This window comes from Aotus nancymaae, unplaced genomic scaffold (assembly GCF_030222135.1).
Source record: "Aotus nancymaae isolate 86718 unplaced genomic scaffold, 86718_ANA_hifiasm-v0.15.2.pri h1tg000028l, whole genome shotgun sequence".
NCBI lineage: Eukaryota > Metazoa > Chordata > Mammalia > Primates > Aotidae > Aotus > Aotus nancymaae.
Genome location: NW_026988441.1, coordinates 26,749,522 through 26,771,176, shown reverse-complemented (window position 1 = coordinate 26,771,176; position 21,655 = coordinate 26,749,522). Strand labels below are relative to the sequence as shown.

Genomic DNA, 21,655 nt, shown 5'->3' with positions numbered 1-21,655 from the left:
AGCCCCTCTCTGGGACTGAGGCCAGAGACCCAGGGGTTGGGATCGTTCTAGAACAAAGCTCAGATCAGGAGGAGAGCCAGGGCGTTGGGTCTGTGGAGACGCTCACCAGGACGGCTTGCAGGGCACATGCCTTATGCTGTAGCTCTGAGAGTGGCTGTGGGGCAGTGGCTTCCTGGGGCCCCCGTGTCCCATGGAGGGGACACCAGCTGGAGCTCCCAGCACCCGGGATGCTGCCAGGCCTCTGGCAGCCACAAGGTCACACTGCAGCTGTGGTTCCAAAGGCCTTGCTAGCGGCCACCCCTCTCCTCGCCTCCACACCCCAGCCAGGCCTCATCCCACCATCTCTTGGGCAGGGGCTCCGAGTGTTCCCTTTCTAGCGTCTCCACCACACATAAGGTCCCCTCGCCCCTGCTCCTGCCACAGGGACAGCCCCTTTCCCCTGTCTCTGAGAGCCCCCCTGGCCTCAGAGAGCAGGAGTAGGGCCCCGGGTCCCCCGGGTCTGCAGCCCCGGGTGGGGGCTCTCCCCATGCCTGTCCTGTGCGCTCTCGGCTGGTGGCTGGCTCCGCACCCGTCCTGTCCATGTACGTGGCCTTTGTCCTGTCCTTTGTCTCCCTGGGGACCCGTCAGGAGTCACCAAGTGCACCTTCCTTCCTGAATGTGACGCCTGGGCAACTCCTGCCTTGGCCACGGTGACACATTCTCCACTGGGCCCTGTTGGGTGGCGGTTCCTCATCCCTGTGGCCCCCAACTTCCCTATAATGGAAGTGGAGTCGCCCTTTTCCAGGCTTGAGGAGAGATGGGGGTGGGGCCTTGGGGAGAGAGGTTCGGGGTACAGAAGCCTCCCAGGAGCATCCAGAATGGGGAGCACCCCCAGAACCCCAAAACAAGCATAATCATCAGCCTCCTGCCATCCCAGGCACCATCTGGGAAGTTCCAGGGGCCTCTTGTCTTCCAGCCGGGCTTGGGAGGTGCCAACTTCCCGCCTGGCCTCGGGCCGTGACCACAGCAGGCCTCTCTTCTGTCTGCAGCACACTTCCACCCTGGGCAGCGTGTTTGGGGACGCGTACTATGAGCAGCAGATGGCGGCCAGGCAGGCCAATGCTCTGTCCCACCAGGTGAGCGGGCGCCCAGGCTGCCAGCCTGCCGGTGCCCAGGACAGACGCTCGCTAGGACCTGGGCCTTGCGAGTCAGGGCTGCACGTGCTCTTGGGGGGCCCCTGCCTGCCCCTCAGCTTTGCCTCTCGGCCCCCGCCCTGTCCCATCTGTGGGCTACAGAGGCTGAGGGCCCGGCAGGGGTGGCCTAGTGCTGCCTCCTGAGGTCTGCGCCCACCCACAGAGCGGAGGCCGAGGACAGAGGGTGAGGGGCAGGCAGCAAACGCCGGGCCAGGCAGGGATGGGACCGTGGCTGTGGACACGGCGCCTTGGCATGGACCATGCACGTGGGTTTGCCGGGAGGTCTTGCTGGCTTTTCGTGGAGGCCAGGATCGTGGGCATCCAAGGCCTGCTCACTCACTCGCTCATTCATTCATCCATTCATCCAGCCAGCCTTCGGGGTGGCGAGGAGGCCCCAGGCAACGGGGGGAACGGGGCTTGTGCTCGGCAGCCTGGGTGCTGGGCATCCTGCAGGGGCGGCATCCCCAGCTGCGGGCAGGCCAGCCAGGCCCACAGTGGCCCTCACGACCCGGTATGCCTCCCTTCCCAGCTGGAGCAGTTCAACATGATGGAGAACGCCATCAGCTCCAGCAGCCTGTACAGCCCCGGCTCCACGCTCAACTACTCGCAGGCGGCCATGATGGGCCTCACGGGCAGCCACGGGAGCCTGCCGGACTCACAGCAGCTGGGCTACGCCAGCCACAGTGGCATCCCCAACATCATCCTCACAGGTGAGGCCAGGCCGGGGCACCTGTGCGGCGCCCCACGGGGCCTTAGCCCATGCGGAGACAGCCAGAGACCCCTGCCCCGCAGCAGGAGGGTTGACAGAGCTGGGGCTGTGACCCAAGCTCGACAGGGGCCTGAGGAGGCCATGCTCCCTCTTTCCCCAACTCGACTTGCCCCTGGACCTCAGGCCAGGGAGACGCCCCTGGACCAGATGCCCCGTGCATGGGATAGAGCTGATCGCTCTTCCCCTCTCTGTGGCCTCCTGTCTGGCCACGCAGCCCGGGTAAAGGTCAGACAGCTGGGTGTGCACGGTGTCCCCTGCCAAGGCCACTGACCTGTCAGCTGAGTATGCGCCAGAGCTATGGATGGCAGTGGGGTCGGCCCTGCCTGGGGAGCCCAGCCTGGGCAGCCAGCTGACGGGTAAGGGCCGTGAGGCACTGTGACCACCACACCCAAGCAGTCTGAGCACAGTGCCTGGGGTCCTGAGGACAAGCCAGCCCCGTCCTGCGTGGCACATGTCAGGAAGACCCAGCTCTGTCTCGCACAGAACCCAGACGCTCCCACGGCCACCCCGACTTGTTCTCCCCCGTGAAGAAGGTGATTCCCTTACGAGCCAGCGCTGCCGAAATGAGGGTGACACCCCCTGGCGGTCCTCACTGGCCTCTTCCAGGCTGGAAGGGTCCATATTTAGTGCCCCCGACTGTGGCCTGGGCTCTGAGTGCAGAATCCAGCACCTCCTTCCCACCCGTGGGCGTAGGCAGCAGTTAGCGAGAAATTCAAGGGTGGACGAGCCAGCCGCAGACTCAGGAGAAGACGAATCTAGGAATCCGACCACTGGGGTGGCCTCAAGAGCCCAGAAAGACAGGGCTTTTCAGACCCATTTCTCAGACCTGGAAACTTGAGTACAGGCTGAAGCCCAGGTTTAATCCTGGGTTTTTGTGGGGGAACCGAGGATTCCCTTCAGCTCCAGCAGCAGCTGGGTCCCCACAGTCACCCGAGACTGCTTCTCAGTGACTCATGCTGAGCAGACCTCATGGCAGAGCCAGCGAGGTCCCTGCTCCCGCCAGGTCACGCTGACTTGCGTCCGTAACACAGCCCTTGGCCTGAGACTTCTCCTGGTGCTGCTGATGTCTGGGGCCAGACTGGTCTCTGAGATCCAGGCCCTGTAGGGTGCTGAGTAGCATCTCGTGTGCTGGTAGCATCCCCTCCCCCAGTTGTGACAGCCAGAATATCCCCAGGCAGTGCCAGCATCCCCAGGGGACAGAGTCACCCGCTGGGCATGCCTGGGCTGGCCCATGGATGCAGGTGATGGAGCCAGGGCTAAGCAGTGCCTTTTGTCCCCACTCCATCCCCAGTGACAGGAGAGTCCCCCCCCAGCCTCTCTAAAGAACTGACCAGCTCTCTGGCTGGGGTCGGCGACGTCAGCTTCGACTCCGACAGCCAATTTCCCCTGGATGAACTCAAGATTGACCCCCTGACCCTCGACGGACTGCACATGCTCAATGACCCCGACATGGTTCTGGCCGACCCAGCCACCGAGGACACCTTCCGGATGGACCGCCTGTGAGCGGGCACGCCCGGCACCTGCCGCTCAGCTGTCCCGACGGCGCCTCCCCAGCCTGGGGACGGCCACGCTCCGTCCCTCGCCAACGGCCGAGCTTGTGATTCTGAGCTTGCAATGCCGCCAAGCGCCCCCGCCAGCCCGCCCCCGGTTGTCCACCTCCCGCGAAGCCCAATCGCGAGGCCGCGAGCTGGGCCGTCCACCCACCCGCCCGCCCACCCGGGGCAGGGCTGGGATGGGAGGCCATGAGCCCCCGCCCCCACAGACCCTCCCTGCATCGGCTCCCTCGCCCCCAGCCCCGGGGCCTGAGCTGTTGTCCCCTGTATGATGCGGGAAGTGTCGGCTCCTGGCGTGGCGGGCAGGCTCGGGACGGGCGCGCATGGTCCGCCGGCGCTGTGGGCCGCGGTGCATTTTCCGACTGTTTGTCCAGCTCTCACTGCCTTCCTCAGTTCCTGGTCCCCCAACCCATCCGCCACCCCCAGCCCGTGGTCAGATAGAGAGTGAGCCCCACACGCCGCCCCAGGGAGGAGGCGCCAGAGCACGGGGCAGACGCAAAGTGAAATAAACACTATTTTGACGGCTGTCTTTTATATTTCTGAGCACACACAGAGCCCTGGCATCCACCGCGGCAGGCGCAGTGGACAGAGCATGCGGGGCGGCGGACCCCACGGCCCTCCTCGCCCGGTCTCCATTCCCTTCAAGCCCGCCTCACCCAGGCAGGCCCTTCGATGGCCGCCTTTGCCGGGAAATGACCGGGAGGCCCGTGAGGGCTCACAGGCAGAGGCAGGGTTACCTCCTGGGGCTTTACAATCCTCCTGTCCTGGTCACCGGTCCTGTCACAGATGCTGTCAATTTAAGGTTCAGGGAGAGGTGGCCGGGTGAGTTTCATTGTGATTCTTTTCCTTTGTTTCTATTACATTTTGGTTGCAGACGAGTCGCTTAACCTTTTAAAGCAACACTTTGCTGAGAGCATGTTTTTTATTCCAGAAATCCAACCTTACCTATTTTTTAAGCTAGCTGGAATTGGAGGCCACATACCCCAGAGCAGCCCGCCACCCACCCGAGTCTAAGCGGTGTGTCTGGCTTTGGGGTTTCACCCCAAGTTATCTCAAAATGAAAGGGCTAGTCGGGCGGGGCCGGGCAGGGACTTGGCAGGAGCTCACAGTAGCCGGAGGCACCTCCGCCAGGGCCACGTCCCCGACTTCCGTAAAGGGGCCTTGACTTTTATTGAGGGTCTCTTGAAGACCCAGCCCCGCCGGCCTCTCCCAGAGGTGCCTCCCAGTCCTTGTATGTGTGTGTGAAGACCCCGTGACCAGTGGTGGCCGAGACCTCTCTGCTCCATGAGAGCTGGCAGGGAGCAAGGGTCCCCGAGATGAGTCCCATGGTCCTCCCTGAGAACCTGAGTGGGGCTGGCATTTGTCCCCTCCCCACTAACCCTCCGGCTCCCAGCCACGCCCCCTCTTTCAGGCAGCGTGGTCTGCCGACCACCCCTTGGTAGCTCAGAGTCGTGGCAGGTGGACGTGGAGACACACAGCAGTGTGCGTTTTAGTGGCAGGTTTCAGGAGCACCTCTGAAGCCAGGATGACGGTTGGGGCACCTGGGAGCCTCCTAGCCCCTCCATACCACAGGCCCTTCGAGGGAGGCGTCGGGACTGGCTTTGTTTTCTGCTGTTCTTGGAATAGGAACCGCTGTTCCGATCCCCCCAAAACTGCACTGTGGCTCTCACTCGCCCCTGCCTGCCCGGCCAGCGCCTTCTACTGGGTGCGTTTCTTTGTGGTGTCATGGCCGCCGCTTTCACTGGGGTCCTGGGCACCCTGGCCTCTGTCCTCGGGAGCTGGGTTTGATCCTAGCGGCCATTGTCCCTCTCTCTCCCGGGCATCGCTGTTAGCGTACGTGCAAGAGGCCGCTCAGGAGAAGGCTCCTGGTCAGTTGCTTCCATTGCCGTCTTGTGCCGAGGTACAGGGTGGGGGGACACGGTGTCTGTCTGAGTCAAGACCCCTTTCTTTTACCACAACAGAGGCTGGAGGCAGACAGCGGGGACTTTTTTTTTTTTTTAAGAAAAACTACATGTACATAGGAGAGTTTGATTATCATTAGACTTGTATGTGGGACTTTTAAAAAATGGCCTTAAAATTACAAGCAACCCGCCTGGATGCGGTTTTCAAAACAAGGCATTGAGGACCTCACTAGGAAACCTCATCAGCCCTCATTCCCCATCTGTCCAGCCTCCGGCCTTTGGTGTAGACAGGAGAGGAGGGGCCCCACCTCAGAGCGTCCCAGGCTGGAAGCCGGTTTCCAGCATCCCGAGGCCAAGTGCACGGTGCCATTGTGCCAACATGAAGACCTCGGTCCGTTACAGAGTTCTCTTCCAATGAGAACCTGGTGGACTGAGGTCCTAGCTTCCAGGGAAGGTGGGGCTCACGCGGGTCCCTGGGGCCCAGCCAGGAGCCAGCAGCCGGGTGTCCCTGCGTTCCAGAAGGGTTCACGCCCCTCTTGGACTTGGGCAGGCCTCCCAGGGTCTGCATCACAGCCTTTTGTGTGTGTGTATCTGTGGGTTTTTAAAAATATCACTACTACATATTCTTGAATTGCCAAGACTTTCTGAAACAAGACAGCTTAAGGGAATCAGCCTTTTGCTTTGTGATGTGAACGTGCTGTGATTTGGCGAGCTGCTTCCTGAGGGACAGACCCATGTGGGGGGCTGTGGTGTGTACATAGACCCGCTGCCTACGTCTTTGGTCAGGCCCGGATACTTGGTCCACGATGGGTCAGAGGATGCTCCCCACCCACCCACCCCACGTGCTCCTGGCTTCTGCAGCCCCTGCGCTGTGCACACCGGTCCCCTAAGATGACGTTCGGGCAGGGCTCTCCTGAGACCATGATGTCCCCACCTGCCTGTTTCCCTCCGTCACTCCCCAGGGTGGCAAGTCTTGTAGGTGGAGGGTGGAGCCCCAGGTCAGCCTCTCTCTGAGTCCTCCAGGGAAGCGGGTTCTCTGCCTGCATCAGGGCCCTGCTTGCGGGTTTTCAGCTCTGGGGAGGAGGGTATTGGCATTGGTGTGTTTGGTCTGATTTCTTCAGGGGGCCAAGCTCCCGGGAGGACCCCTAGCCAGGAGGGTCCCCCATGTCCATCCATCCCTCCTGCTGGGGCCTGGATGTCAGGCTTGGGGGCTGTGAGCTGGGACCTCGCCCTAGCCTGGTCACTTGGGACAGGAGCCTGCCAGAGGCCCATGGGTTGCTTCTATTTTATTTTTTTAGATGGGATCTTGCTGTGTTGCCCAGGCTGGTCTCGAACTCCTGGGCTCAAGCAATCCTCCCTCCTTGGCCTCCCAAAGTTCTGAGGCTACAGGTGTGAGCCACTTCTGCCCAGTGTCCCAGGCCTGACCATCCTCGGCAGGACCCGTCCCTAGAGGGGGCTCTGGCGCCCCCGTCAGGCGGGCCTTGAGCTGGTTTTTAACCAAACATCCTAACTCTGGCTGCGACCTGCTTCCTGAGGTTTCTGTATTTCCAAGGAGTCCCCCGACCAGGGATAGGCTGGCAGAATGAAGTCCAGCAGTATTAGGGGGTCCTCTGTCGCCTGGCCCTGAAAACAGCAGCTCCCATCACCTTCACTGGGTCCTGATGGAGCCGTCTCAGAGGCCGAGGGGCCCACCATGTGGGGTGGGACACGGGCTTTCAGGGCAAGGGCCACAAACCGATGGCACAGAGGTGCCCCCGGGCCTGGCCTGTCACCTGCAGGTGGTGCTCTAGGACAGGGCGTGCAGCCTGAGAGCAGGGGCAAGACTTGGCCCCTCCCTCACCCTGGGAGGCCTGCCTGGGCTACGTGGACACCTGGGTCTCTTTCTACCCCCATTCACCATGGACCAGGGGCCTCCATTTCCTGGGGGGATCTTGCGGCATGTGATTTGGGGGTCCCTGGGATGTTTCCCAGCCAGCTCCACCTGGGTCTCTTTCTACCCCCATTCACCATGGACCAGGGGCCTCCATTTCCTGGGGGGATCTTGCGGCATGTGATTTGGGGGTCCCTGGGATGTTTCCCAGCCAGCTCCACCTGAGCCAAGTGTCCTGTTCTCCGTGGGTCTTGGCCTTCCGGGGTCCTGACCAGGCAGAGGTCAGGCACTCCATACCCCTCCATGTGGCACAGGTGTCCACCCACCCCCACTGGCCACAGACACCACATTCCCCTTGGGAGCAGGAGGTGGAGTAAGCTGGTAAGCTGCACCACCAGGCCTGGGTGCTGCGGAGGTCCTGAGGGCAAGGGTGGGGCAGGAGCCAGTGCCTCGTGACCCAAGCCTCAGTTTTTCTCCTGTCACTTTCTCAGACTTGCAGGTCTCAGGCCCCAGGCTCCTCCTGGGCAGGATAGGGGGCAGGGGCTGGGCCTTGGGGTGGTGCTGGCTCCAACGATTCCAGAGGCTCTGTCCACCTTCTGGACTCCTGGCCAGCACCCCATCCCCAGGAGCCAGGGACAGGTGGCACGTGTTGGGGTTTGGGGGTGGCCCCCGTCTTGAAGTGTTCTGGAATTTGAGGCCAATCCGTGCCCAGCGTAGCCCAGCCATCAAGCACTTCTGACCTCCTGCCCACCAGGGACAAGGGGACTTAGCCATGGCCTTGGCCACCAGGCCTGGGGAGGGAGGGCTTTGGCAGCCAAGATCCGCTGGCCCTGCTGTGACCAAGTAGGAAACTGCCCCCAAGGGGCTGCGTGGCCCCACTGATATATGCAAACCCGCTGGTCCGAGCCCTTTTCCCGCCTGTGCCCCTCTGTGCCCAGGCTGGCTCTCCCCCAACCCCAGCATGTATACTTTGCCACGGATGTCCCGTGGGCCGTGATCGTGGGCGGCCACAGCGGGCGGGGGCAGGCGGCTCAGGGCGCACTCGGCCGTCCCTGCCCCATCCTCTGGCGCGGCCGCTTTTGTCTTTGTACCTTTGCATCCTTTGTAATGAAACATAATAAAAATCCAACGTTTTCGTCACTGGCTCCTCCTCTTTTTCCCAAGCCCCTACCTCCTCCCTCAGGGATGACACGTGGGTGTGGCAGGTGCACCTGGCAGGTGCCTTGGCCCTTCTGAACATACACACACACACACCAGACCAGGCAAGGGGAGGGATCCCCATATCTGGGGGTGACTGCGAACCCAGCCCCTGTATCAGGGGTCTCAGCTCGTCCATGGCTGGCATCCAGGCCCGTGATCACGAGGGGGGTGGGTCAAGGCGGCAGACTTGGGGGCCTCCCCAAATACCAAATCACAGTTGGACCATCCCCGCCAGGCCACTGGCACTCACCAGCAGCTGCAGCACTGAGGCCTTGGTTTGGGGTCCCCTGGCCCGACCCTCCCTCAGAGGCCTGTCCCTACTGTCTCCCTGCAGCAAAAAGCACAGCGCCGCTCCCCGCACACACACTTTATTTTGTCCTTTCTGAGCCCTTCTCGCTTCCCCCTCAGGACGGCCACCCCTTGGGGCTGGGTGCAGAGCCCCATCCAGCCTCGGTAAGGGTGGCCGTCATCCCTCGGCGGGTCCCCTCCCTGGTCCCTAGGCTCGCCGTAGCTGATGGGTCTCATAGTCCTCCGGGATAGTGTCTGCAGGGAGAGGGTGGGCAGGTGAGGGCTAAGAAGGCCAGCAGGGCCTGTGTGCAGACTCCCCGCCCGCGCCCCGCTGGCCCTCGGCTCACCATTGCAGCGGTAACGTAGGTTGGCCCAAATGATGTTCTCCTGGGAGAAGCAGAAGACCCCCAGGCGGCCACCCCGCATGGTCGTGTCCAAGACCACGTTGCTGTCGGCCACCAGCTCAGGCCCCTCATAGAATCGCACCCTGAGGGTCAGAGACAGTGAGGGGTGGGGACTGGGACCTGGGCCAGGCCCTTCCCTCTGAGGGCCTCAGTGGCCAACCCTGGAAGATGGGTACCCCCGACTGGGCTGCACTCAGAGCAGGTGGGGCCTCTGCCCTGGGACTCAGTTTCCCTGTGTGGTGGACATCAAGGGCCCTGCACACAGTTGGTGCTAAACAGAGCGTCTGGGCTTGCTAGCAGCATGGAATGGAGACTGAAGAACAAGCTGGGTGAGGCCCCATTTCTAGCTGGATACGCACCGTGTGCTGTGGCCTGCCCAGGTTCTTGCTCTGTCACCCAGGCTGGAGTGCAGTGGTGCAATTACTGCAGCCTCGACTCCCAGACTCAAGTGACCTCAGCCTCCCTAGTAGCTGGGACTGCAGGCACGTGCCACCATGCCTGGCTAATTTTTTTTTCTTTTTTTATTTTGAGACGGAGTCTCACTGTCACCCAGGCTGGAGTGCAATGGCACGATCTCACCTCATTGCAACCTTCACCTCCCAGGTTCAAGCAATTCTCCTGTCTCAGCCTCCTGAGTAGCTGGGACTCCAGGCTAATTTTTTTGTATTTTTAGTAGAAACCAGGTTTCCCCATGTTAGCCAGGCTGGTCTCGAACTCCTGACCTCAGGTAATCCACCTGCCTCTGTCTCCCAAAGTGCTGGAATTACAGGCATGAGCCACTGTGCCTGACCTGATTTTTTTTTTTTTTTTTTTTTTGTAGAGACAGGGTCTTACTATGTTACCCAGGCTGGCCTCGAACTCCTGGACTCAAGTGATCCTCCCACCTTGGCTTTCCAAAGTGATGGGGTTACAGGTGTGAGCCACACACCTGGACCAGCATTAAGTTCATTCTAACTGCCCTGTATCCTTCCTATTGTACAGATTAGGGGACCAGAGTCACACAGCCCCTGCCTGGCCAGAGGACTTCCACCTGGGCCTACGTGTCCCCAGCCCAGCCCATTGCAGAGGGTGGAATACCCACCTGATGTAGCCCACTTGGGGCCGGTGCTGCAGGAACCAGCGATAGGACATCTTGTCCTTCCAGCCCACATTTCGCGGGTCCTTCCACAGCAGCCGCACCTGGGACTCTGTGTCTCCTGTATGCCACAGTGCATTCCGCAGCTGTTCCCCAGGGCCCGTGGAAGACTTCACAGCCTGCCAGTGCCCAGGAAAGGGGATCAGAGACCTCATGGGCCACTGGAGCCCCCCCTAGAAACCTTCCTGGAGAGACAGGGGGGAGCAGCAGGTGGTAGGCAACCAGGGGGGATCTGGATGAGAGACCCACAAGGAAGCCTTCTTTGGGGGCCAAATGGGAGCTTGTGGCTAGGTCACGGAGGGCAGCAGTGGTCTGCATGTTCATGAGAGGATTTGGGAGTCTGTATGTGCAGGTTCAGGGTCTGGGAGGACTGGGGACTCTGCAGAAGGACTTGAAGACTAAGGAAAAGTTCAGGACAAGTCTGGGCGCGGTGGCTCATGCCTGTAACCCCAGCACTTTGGGAGGCCGAGGTGGGCGGATCATGAGGTCAGGAGTTCAAGACCAGCTTAACCAACATGGTGAAACCCCCGTCTCTATTAAAAATACAAAAATTAGCCGGGCGTGGTGGTGCGCATCTGTAATCCCAGCTACTCAGGAGGCTGCAGCAGGAGAATCACTTGAACCCAGGAGGTGGAGGTTGCAGTAAGCTGAGACCGTGTCACTGCATTCCAGCCTGGGCAACAGAGTGAGACTCCATCTCAAAAAAAAAATCGTTCAGGGCTCTCCAAGAGGGTGTAGGGTCCATAGGAAGACTGAGGGACCCTAGGAGTGTTCAAGGCTTGTGCAAGGAACTGGGAGGATTTGGGGACTGTGGGAGCCCAGAGGAGAGCCGGAAGCGCTCTAAGGTCCATAGTATGAGGCTGGGGGGTTGGGGGGCTATAAGGGTTGTAAAGGGTTGTGGGGAGGATCATGGGAGGGCATGAGGACCACGGAGGTCAGGCAGGACCCTGGTACCTTGAGCTGGATGCCTGGCTCAGCCACGGCGCGGAAGGGATTCGCCTGCCAGTACGTCTGCTCCATCTGCTTCCACATGACCACGTAGAAGCTGGAGCTGTCTTGGTAGCCAAAGATGAAGCCCGCGTAATCGTCATCCGTGGCAGTGTTCACGTGGAACGTGCCCTCGAAGTCCACGCCATTGAAGGCAGTATAACCTAGGAATGAGAGAGAGCAGTGGTCTTTCCGATCGCCAACCCCAGCCCCCGGAATCTGGCACCTAGAGTCCGAACCTGCCTCCTGAGTCCAGATCTCCCTGCAGACTCGCCGCATTCCCACTCGCGGGGCCCAGAGTTGGCCACGCCCCATCTACCCTTGGCCACGCCCCTCCAGAGTCCAGGCCCACTCAGCTACGCCTATCCTCAGCCCGGGGCGGGGCCCCTCTGGCCCCGCCCTTCCTGAACCCGGGCCCGCCCCCCTTTGCCCCGCCCATCCTCAGACCCGGCCCGCTCCCTCCGGCCTCGCTCTTTCTTGATCCGGGCCCGCCCCTCCTCTGGCCCCACCCATCCTCAGTCCGGGCCCGCCCCTCCTCTGAGCCGGCTCCCTGAAGGGTTGCGCTGCTCCCCGCTTCTCACCCACAGCCAGGCCTGGGTCGCTGTTCATTGTCTGCACGATTTCCCTTCCCTGATGGGGTCAAAGGAAGGAGGGCCTCAGGCTATCCGCGGCAGCCCTAGGCACCCCGTCCTCAGCATAGGCCTTGCTGTGGGGGTTCTGGGCTACCCTCACCCCCTACTTGGACTCCGCTCCCACCTGGTTGAGCACCACCCAGTTGGGGTCAATCTGCGCGTCACCCTCCGGGTCCAGCACGACTGTCTGGTAGGCCCGGAAGTCGGTGAGGGTGACCTCAGCGTTCTCCGGACACACGTCGATCTTGTCTACCACCTTATCTGCATCAAAGTCGCCCTGGCACGCGTCGCCCACGCCGTCCCCTGGGAGGTGGGAGACGCCCTCGTGGGCTCGGGTCAGGCCTCGCCCGCCCTAGACCCCGCCGCAGGAGCCCCCACGGGCCCCGCCCCCGCCGCAGGCCCCGCCCCCGCCGTACTGTCCAAGTCCTCCTGGCCGGGGTTGGGCACCAGGCGGCAGTTGTCTCGATTGTCAGGGACTCTGTCGTTGTCGTCGTCGTCGTCGCAGGCATCACCCTGGCCGTCGTGGTCCGAGTCTTGCTGGGCGCTGTTAGGCACTGTGGGACAGTTGTCTCGCGAGTCCTGATGTCCGTCTCCGTCCCTAGAGTGGATAGGTGGGATCCAGAGACAGCTCTCCAGAGCGTTTTGTCAAGGGCTACCCGGACGCCCACCCTAGGCAGCCTCCTTACTGGTCTTGATCGCTGTCACAAGCATCTCCCACAAAGTCGTGGTCCACATCCCCCTGCGGGGGGGGCAGCATGCGAGGATCCACAATCAGAGGAAATCAGAAAGCCTCCCACCTACCCCAGCCGCACACTGAAGGTCCTCCTGACCCCAAGGAAACCCCCACCCCAGGCTGCTCAGACTGGGAGGTCATTTCTCTGGCAGTGTGAAATGCTCTAAGCTGGGCTGTGGGCTGGGTAAACCAACCTGCAGCTTACCCGGGGGCCTCACCCAGCTGGAGTCTGGCCTGCCCTCACCTGGTCCGGGTTGCTCTTCTGGGGGCAGTTGTCGCAGGCATCCCCTACACCATCTCCATCACTGTCCTTCTGGTCTGAGTTGGGTACTCTGGGGCAGTTGTCCGCCTGGTTGCGGATCCCTGCGGGAACCCACGGGACGAGAACCCCAAGATTGGGACCAGGCCAGGATGACTTCATTAGGGTGGGGCCAGCCCTGAGACTGGCCTGGGACAGAGCCCCAGCTTCATGGGAACTTTATTTTTTTTTTTTTGAGACAGTTTCGCTCTTGTCACCCAGGCTGGAGTGCAGTGACTTGATCTTGACTCACTGCAACCTCCACCTCCCGGGTTCAAGTGATTCTCCTGTCTCAGCCTCCTGAGTAGCTGGGATTCCAGGCACGCGCCACCACGCCAGGCTAATTTTTGTATTTTTAGTAGAGACTGGGTTTCACCATGTTGGCCAGGCTGGTCTCGAACTCCCGACCTCGTAATCTGCCCACCTCAGTCTCCCAAAGTGCTGGGATTACAGGCATGAGCCACTGCGCCAGGGCCACGGGAACTTTAAGAATGGATGGGCCCATCTGAGGGAAGGCCAGTGAGGTGGACCGGCCCTCACTCCCAGGGTGGCTCAGCTGGGTGCCTATGTGTGCCACCCTGAGCCCCTATGTACCTATCTGTAAAATTGTCAACTCCCAGGTCCTAAACCCCAGGCTTGCATCTCTATCCTCTTACTTCCTGCCTGCGGCATTTGACCACCTTCCCTTCCAAACGTTCCTGCCTTTTTCCCGGCCTCACAGCCCGGCTTGCAGTTTTCTGCCGCCCCAGCACAGTCTGTGGTCCAGGACGCCCTAGTCCAGCTCACCCTATCCGGCTTCCAAAACCAGCCAAGCCCGGTCTCGGAGCCGAATCCCGCCCTTCGGTGCCCGCCGCCTCTCCTCGTCCCCCACCCCCATCGAGCTCACGGTCGCCGTCGACGTCGTCGTCGCACGCATCGCCCCGGCCGTCCTGGTCTGTGTCCTTCTGGTCGTCGTTCTTCTGGGACCGGCAGTTGTCGCACGCATCGCCCCACTTGTCCTCGTCCGCATTGCGCTGATCTGGGTTCCGCACCAGCGGGCAGTTGTCCTGGGTGACAAGGTGGGTTAAGAGTGGGATTAGGTCGGGAAGGGCAAAGGTCACACTCCTCAGATTCCCAAATCTCCTTGGTCCGGTCTCTTCTGCAAGGAACCCCTCGCCCCTCCTAGAGCACACCCCTCATCCAAGCCACGCCTACCCCCACCACTTCCCTAGGCCCCGCCCACAGCTCTACCTTTTCATTGGGGACCCCGTCCCCGTCGGCATCCGGGTCGCAGGCATCTCCGATGCCATCGCGGTCCGCATCTTCCTGCCCTGAGTTGGGCACCGTCACGCAGTTGTCCTGGGGGCGGGCACAGCAGGTGTGAGGGGCGTGGTCATTAGGTCCCTCCCGCCCCGCCCCGCCCCGCCCCGCCCTGACCCACCTTACGGCACTGTCGCTCTGAGCAGCGCAGCTTCTCGTCCGGGAAGCCGTCCAAGTCAGTGTCGCGGCCACAGAGGATCCCGTTGCCTGCCCAGCCGACGGCACACTGCGAGAGACAGTAAGTGGGTGCCCCGGCGTGGCCGCCCCCCAAGCCCGCCTCGCACCCGGCCCCCCCGCACTCACCACGCACGACCGCGAGCCATCGCGCTCCAGGACGCAGTCCGCATGCTCGTGGCACTCGCTGGGAGAGCCGTCGGGGCAGAAGCGCTGCGCGCGCCGCTGGCAGCCGGACGCCTGGTCGCCCACGAAGCCGGGCTGGCACGGGCCGCACTGGAAGGAGCCCTGCGCCCGCGCCGCTGGAGGTCAGCGCAGGCCGCCGGCCCCTCGCCCCACCTCCCGCGATCCGTCCTTCCTCCCCGGCGGGCCTTACCCGGGTGTTGATGCACACAGAGTTGGGGACGCAGTTGTGTTGCCCGGTCTCACACTCGTTGATGTCCGTGCAAACCTAGGGGAGGGGGATCTCAGAGGCCACGACCCCACGCAGACACCCCGGACCTCCCACCTGGCCCACGCTTCCTCTACATCCTGCCTTCTCCCCTCCATCCTGCCCCCAATCGATCAGCCCTGGCGCAGCGGACCCCCCTCTCCCTGTCCCGCCCGCTGGTAGGAGTCTGGAAAAAGTGCGTGAGGCTGGAGGAGGAGTTTACTAGTAAACAAAATGGACTCCCCCTTCCCTTCTGCTGCAAAAATGGGGCCCCCACACCCCTTACCTGCTTGTTGGCCTTGGCGAAGGCCAGCCCCACGCCCTCGTGGGTGGGGCCGCTGTACCCCGGCGGGCAAGCCTCGCAGCGGAATCCCGGGCTGGTGTTGATACAGCGGACGCGGGGGAAGCAGGGGTGGGCGTTGCACTGGGGGAGGAGGGGCCACGGAGGGTCAGAGGGCTTCCAGCTGGGCCCTGGGGGCCACACCTCGGAGTATCTCGGATTTGGAAAGTTCAAGGGCCATCAGCCAGCGCTTGGTGCTGTGCGCCACGCGAGATGGAAGCAATTGTCGCAGGGGTCAGATGGGACTTTGTCTTGATGACGGCAAGGGCGCAACCGGGAGAGGAGAGGAGGGCGCCTCCAGGGGCTGTTCCCTCATGGGCGAGGGGAGGAAGGATGAGGGCGCACATCCCCAGCACAGGGGAGCAGGGGTCGTCCGGGCGTGCGTTCCCGGGCTATGGAAGTGTCGTTGGGACTGGCGACCCCCTGCGGCGAGGAGGGCAGCTGGGTCGGATCACCCCCGGTGGTGTGGGAGTCGTCCGGGCGGGCGTCACTAGCTATGGAGGGGGTCGTGGGGGCGGGCGTCCCGGGTGGTGATGTGGATGGTCCTCGGGGTTGGCGTCACCCCGCGGTAGGGAGATCGTCCAGCTGTGCGCCCCCGGATGTGAGAGGGTCGTCGGGGCGAGCACCCCGAGTGGAGCAAGGGGTCTCTGGGGCGGCGAGAGATTGGGGGGCGGTAGAGGGGGTCGTCAGGGTAGTGGGGTGTCGGGGTCGGCGCACCTCGTTGACGTCGGTGCAGTGCGAGCCGTTGCCGGTGAAGCCCGCGGGGCAGGGGCCGCAGCGCGCGCCGCTCTCGGTCTGGATGCAGGCCACGCCGGGGAAGCAGAAGCCAGGAGCGCAGCTGAGCAGGGGCCGCACGCTCGGGGGGCCTGTGAGCACGGACTGCTGCATCCCTGGGGGGGATGTGGCGGGGCTGGTCATGGCCACGCCCCAGGGCTGGAAGTTCTCCCCCTACCTCCAGCTCCCGCCCCGAGGGCGGGCCGAAATCCGGCGCTCTCCGCGATCCCTCCCCGGCGGGGCTGCGCGCTCTGCTTGCACGGTCTCCCCGGTCTCTCTCTGAGTCTCTGTTGCTCTTTCCTGCCCCGTGGCGTCTCTCACTTCCCCAAAACTCTCGCACCGCCTCTGTCTCTTTTTGTCTCTGTTCCTCCCCCGTCATTCCCGTTCGTCTCCCTCCACCTCTCCATCAGCCTCCATCTCCTTCCGTCTCTTTTCCTCGCTGTCTGTCTCTGTGTCTCTGTCTCCCCGTCTCTTCTCTCTACCACCCGCCCCGGCCGCGCTCACCGCACGCGTCACACTCCATCACCGTGTTTTTCAGGAATGTGATCTCCCTGACCTGCAGGGGTGGGGTGGAATCAGTGGAGTCCCAACCTCTCCTGGTCCCTCGGGTCTCCCCTTTCTCTGCCCCGGATTCTCTTTTCGCCGGGGACTCTCTACCCGCGGACCCCCTTCCCTCCCCAGCTCCCCTCTGCCCTCCGGGGACTTCCTCTCCCCTGGATGGGAACCGAGACCCCCTTCCGCTCCCCCGCACTCCCTGCCCCGCACCCGGCCCCGCACCTGCTGCCGCAGCAGCTCTCGCACGTCCTGCAGCGCCGCGTTTGTTTCCCGCAGTTCCCGCAGCATCTGCGGGCCCAAGTCTGAGCCTGCGGCGACAGGGTACCTGTGAGGCGTCATGGGGCAGGGGAACCCCACCACCAACTCCCACTGCCGCAGCGGACCCGGACACTGGACCCGACGCCCCACTCCGCTCCTCCAGCCTCGGTCCCGCCACCTGCTTTCTGTGCCCCGCACGTCCCCTGCGAACAGTCCGTGAGCCCCCAAACAGCCTGGACCCCGGGCCTCTCACGGGTCCCGCATTCCTTTTGGGGCGGTGGGTACGGCGCGGGTGCTAATGCGGCTTACCCGATGGGATCTGGGCCTGGCCAGACACGCCAAGGGCAGCCATGGTGAACAGAAGAACGCAGGCTGTGGCGGGGGCCATGGCGGTGGTGGGGCGCTGTCTACCGCCCACGAGGCCCGCGGGGCCTATTTATCCCCAAGGCGCGGCCGGCCACAGGGACGGCCCACCGCAGCCCTGCCCAGCGTCCAGCCTCAAGGTAAACAGATGGCGCTGGCCCTGCGTTCAAGGACCCGCCCAGAATGCCTTGTGTAGTCCCCCGCGGCTGAATCTGACATGGTGGGGAAACTGAGTCCCGGGATCTGTGGAGAGAACTGGTGGGGCGGGGAGTCAGGGGGTACCTCCCCCACTTTCATTCACTTTTTTTTTTTTTTTTTGAGACGGGGTGTGGCAAATCGCACCCTCTTGCCTCAGTCTCGCAAGTAGCTGGGACTACAGGCTGCACCACCATGGCCAGCCAATTTTTTTTAATTTTTATTTTTAGAGTTAGAGGCTGGGTCTGGCTATGTCGTGCTGGCTGGTCTGGAACTCCTGGCCTCAAGCGATCCTCCACGAACTGGGATTACAGGCTCCAGCTGTAGCATTCAGCTCATTCATTGATTGATTGATCTAGCTCTTGCTGTATGCCAAGCCTGGGTTCCCGTTCCAAACAAGTCAGGCTCTGTGGCCACGCCCTCAGCTCACACGTGGGGAAACAGAGTCACCAGTGTCGGAAAGAATAGGCCCACCCACTTTGGGTCAGACTGACTGGCCCTCCACTCCCTCCTGACATGCTTCAAAACTGGGTAAATTGCTGAGCTCCGTGGCTCACGCCTGTAATCCCAGTACTTTGGGAGGCCGAGGCGGGTGGATCACCTGAGGTCAGGAGTTCGAGACCAGCCTGGCCAACATGGTGAAACTCTGTCTGTACTAAAAATACAAAAATTAGCCGGGCGTGGCGGCCCAGTTATAATCCCAGCTACTCGGGAGGCTGAGGCAGAGAATCGCTTGAACCCAGGAGGTGGAGGTTGCAGTAAGCTGAGATCACTGCACTCCAGCCTGTGCAACAGAGCCAGACTCTGTCCCCTGCCAAGAAAAACAACTGGATAAATTATGTCTGTGCCTCAGTTTCCTCCCCTGCACAATAGAGTTAATAAGTTAAAAATTATTAATTAATGATTAATAATAATGATGACGGTGATGAATGGAAAATAGGGGAGGGGGCAGGTGAGACCAGGGACTCTCAATTGTCCTGCCTCAGTCCAAGGAGGCTTGCTTCTGGCCCCCACACTGGAGGGCTGCAAATGACTCCTCCCGACCCAGCTCATTGCTGGTGCTCCCCCCTCCCCGTGGTCCCTCAGCTGGTGGAGGAAGGGCAGTGCTCAGGATCTTGCCCTGCCCCCTGTCCAAGGGGACTGCCCACTTAGTTTTCCAATCTGTGCAATAGGGTGTGAGGGCCTCACCTGGAGGGGAGCAAGTTAAAGACCTCTGGCAAGGGGAGGTCCGAGGGTGGGGGCCGGGGCTTCTGTTTGTCCAGGCTGTGCTGTACCTTCCAAACTGCGCTCCAGCTGCTGGAACAGCCTGTAATAACAGTAAAAATGACCGCTCACTGGCCAGCCACGCTCTGGAGCTACAAAACACCTTGGCCTCCTGGAGTCAGTTAACCCTCCCCACTCCCACCTTCCAGTACTCACAGCCTCTATTCTATAGACAGGGAAACTGAGGCCCAGAGAGGAGAAGCGACTAACCTAAGGCCGCTGCCTGAGGGTGGGGTGAAGCTAGACTCAGAGCCAGATCTGTTCTCTCAGGAGCCTACAGAGAAGTCACTGAGGGCTTCCTGGAGAAGGTGGCAAGGAGACAGGCATAAAGGAAAAGGAGGACTTGGATCAGCAGAGGGAAGAGGTGAGGGCAGTTTTGGTGGAGGGAAGCGTGTGACGCTCAGAGGTGGAGAAATTTCCAGGCACATTAATTATTGCACAGACACATCAAGCACGTATTGTGTCATGTCCTGTGCTGGGCGCTGGGCGCACAGGGTGAAGAAGCCACCCAGTCTCTCCTTCATGGGGCTGTGATGAGGACACACAGTCCATGGTAGGAACCCCCAGGAGACTGACCTATTTGAAAAGGGGATGGGTCAGGGCGGGCTTCTGGAGGCAGAGGGACCACCACGATGGCGGCTGGAAGATGAGGACACAGCCAGGCAGAGGTAGTGGAAAGGCATTTCAGGTAGAAGAAACAGCGTAGGCAAAGGCCCTGAGGCAGGAATGAACCTGGCCTGTTGGACGGACTGACCTCAGGGTGACAAGCTCTTGGGGCTCAGGGAGAAGCAGGAGAGGAGGCTGCGAAAGGGCAGTGCTGGTGGTGTGGGGCTCTGGCTGTCTCCCGAGGGTAATGGGGAGCCACAGAGGGTGAGTAAGGAGAGGCAGGCCTAGAAGGGGAGGCCAGGTCGGGTGCATCACCTCAGGTCAGGAGTTTGAGACCAGCCTGACTAACATGCTGAAACCCCATCTATACTAAAAATACAAAAATTATCTGGGCATGGTCATGGATGCCTGTGATCCCAGCTACTTGGGAGGCTGAGGCAGAGAATCGCTTGAACCCAGGCGGTGGAGGCTGCAGTGAGCCGAGATTGCGTCATTGCAGTCCAGCCTGCGTGACAGAGCCAGACTCTGTCTCAAAAAAAAAAAAAAAAAAAAAAGTCTGGAGTTACACTCCTGCCTCCTGGATCCCACCAGGCCTGAAATCCTCCTCCAGGCAGCAGTCCCCTCCTCCCATGCACACACTTACCTCACATTGCAGAAGGGGACGGTGGATGGGAGCAGCCGGTCCCAGCCCGAGCCTTTCTGTCCCTCAGCATTGCCTGCCCTGCCTGCAGCCTGTGTTGGGGCCATGAGCTCACCTCCTGTTTTCCTTGGCCTCCAGCACACCTGGGGGCCGCTCCCCACAGCGCTGGAATTCTCGGGAAAACCACGGCTCCAACGGGGCCTGTGGGCTGGCATATGCCACACAGAACTAGGACAGGAACACATGGAAGCCAGGCCCCTGCCGCAGGCTGGGCACAGGGCTGGGGTTTGGACACACGTGGCCATATCCATGGCTGGGCCATGGGGAGTTGCAAGGAAGGGCATTCTAGGCGGAGGGAACTGCAAAGGCGGAGTTCCTGCTGTTCCCACCACCTCGTACATCCTTCAAGGTCAAGCTATAATGCCCCCTCCTCCAGGAAGCCTTCCCTGCTGATATTCTCTGGATAACCCTCCAGCCCAGCCCTGATCTTGGGGACTGGGAGTGTCTGTGGTTTGCTCTGTCCCTCTGAGCCTGAGGGGCTCCCACTCAGGGGCCTGGACTGATATAGAAAGGTTGGGGTGAAGGGTTAGGTGAGCTGGGAGAGCATGCCTATGATTCGTGTTTGTTACTATTCTTTTTTTTCTTTTTTTTTTTTTGGATGGAGTCTCACTCTTGTCACCCAGCTGGAGTGCAATGGTGCAATCTCAGCTCACTGCAACCTCCAACTCCCTGGTTGAAGTGATTCCCCTGCCTCAGCCTCCCGAGTAGCTGTGCTTACAGTCACCCACCACCACACGTGGCTAATTTTTTTGTATTTTTAGTGGAGATGGGGTTTCAACATGTTGGCCAGACTGGTCTCGAATTCCTGACCTCAGGTGATCTGCCCGCCTCGACCTCCCAAAGTGTTGGGATTACAGGTGTGAGCCATTGTGCCCGGCCATTACTATTTTTTATAATTAATGTAATGTTGTTACTATTTTTTTCTTTTGTAAAATAGAGATGGGGTCTTACTATGTTGCCCAGGCTGGTCTCGAACTACTGGGCTCAACTGATCCTCCTTCCTCAGCCTCTCAAAGCCCTGGGATTACAGCCACTGCACCCTCCAACATCGTCATATTAACCTAGTAACCTCTGCCACCTCTGTACTTGATATGGCAGGGAAAGGGGCCACACAGCCTGGGTTCAAATATTGGCCGAGCAAGGCCTTGCTGTGTAACCTAGGACAAGTTACTTCACCTCTCTGTGCTTTAGTTTTCTCACCCATACAATGAGATGATCACCGTTGAGAGGATTGAATGAGGTGACCCATGGAAATCCTTCAGCCCAGTGCCTGGCTCCAGCACTAGCCTGCTTATTCCATGTGAAATTTACACACTGTGGGCTGGGTGTGGTGGCTCACACCTATAATCCCAGCACTTTGGGAGGCCAAGGCAGGTGGATGACCTGAGGTCAGGAGTTCGAGAACAGCCTGATCAACGTGGTGAAACCCTGTCTCTCCTAAAAATACAAAAATTAGGCGCGCATGGTGGCATGTGCCTGTAATCCCAGCTAATCAGGAGGCTGAGGCAGGAGAATCACTTGAACCCAGGAGGCAGAGGTCGCAGTGAGCCGAAATCGCGCCACTGCACTCCAGCCTGGGCAACAGAGCAAGACCTTGTCTCAAAAAGCAAAACAAAACAAAAAAATTTACACCCTGTGTCTGTCGCTTACATCTCAGATTGTTCTAATTTCTGTCTTACTCAGAGAGGAGAGGAGACAGCCTGAAGTCACACAGCCGGAATTAGAACTGGGGAATGCAAGACCCTCAAGCCCTTCA

At 60.9% G+C, this 21,655-nt stretch overlaps 2 protein-coding genes across 5 annotated transcripts in view; one reads left to right on the top strand and one right to left on the bottom strand.

Annotated features, from left to right (window-relative positions):
* CRTC1 (CREB regulated transcription coactivator 1) overlaps positions 1-3,479 on the top strand; it is a 92,453-nt gene extending 88,974 nt beyond the window's left edge. For 3 of the 4 annotated variants that reach the window (XM_064381615.1, XM_064381617.1, XM_064381614.1), the window contains 3 exons: positions 1,029-1,115; positions 1,702-1,882; positions 3,233-3,479. In XM_064381615.1, coding sequence (XP_064237685.1) covers positions 1,029-1,115; positions 1,702-1,882; positions 3,233-3,444 — 480 coding nt within the window. In that variant the 3' untranslated portion in view covers positions 3,445-3,479. The remainder of the gene's footprint in view (positions 1-1,028; positions 1,116-1,701; positions 1,883-3,232) is intronic. The other variant, XM_064381616.1, reaches the window with a different exon arrangement.
* Positions 3,480-8,817: 5,338 nt separating this feature from the next.
* Positions 8,818-17,160, bottom strand: COMP (cartilage oligomeric matrix protein). Its single transcript, XM_012443567.2, has 19 exons — positions 17,082-17,160; positions 16,737-16,822; positions 16,464-16,515; positions 15,903-16,075; positions 15,132-15,269; positions 14,792-14,866; positions 14,545-14,703; positions 14,363-14,467; positions 14,173-14,280; positions 13,829-13,988; positions 12,889-13,007; positions 12,598-12,650; positions 12,328-12,509; positions 12,036-12,214; positions 11,861-11,909; positions 11,247-11,443; positions 10,239-10,411; positions 9,101-9,240; positions 8,818-9,008 (listed from the first exon to the last, which is right to left on the bottom strand). Exons 1-19 carry the CDS (start codon positions 17,158-17,160, stop codon positions 8,962-8,964), a joined length of 2,274 nt encoding a protein of 757 aa, XP_012298990.1. The 3' UTR covers positions 8,818-8,961.
* Between the last annotated feature and the right edge of the window lie 4,495 nt (positions 17,161-21,655).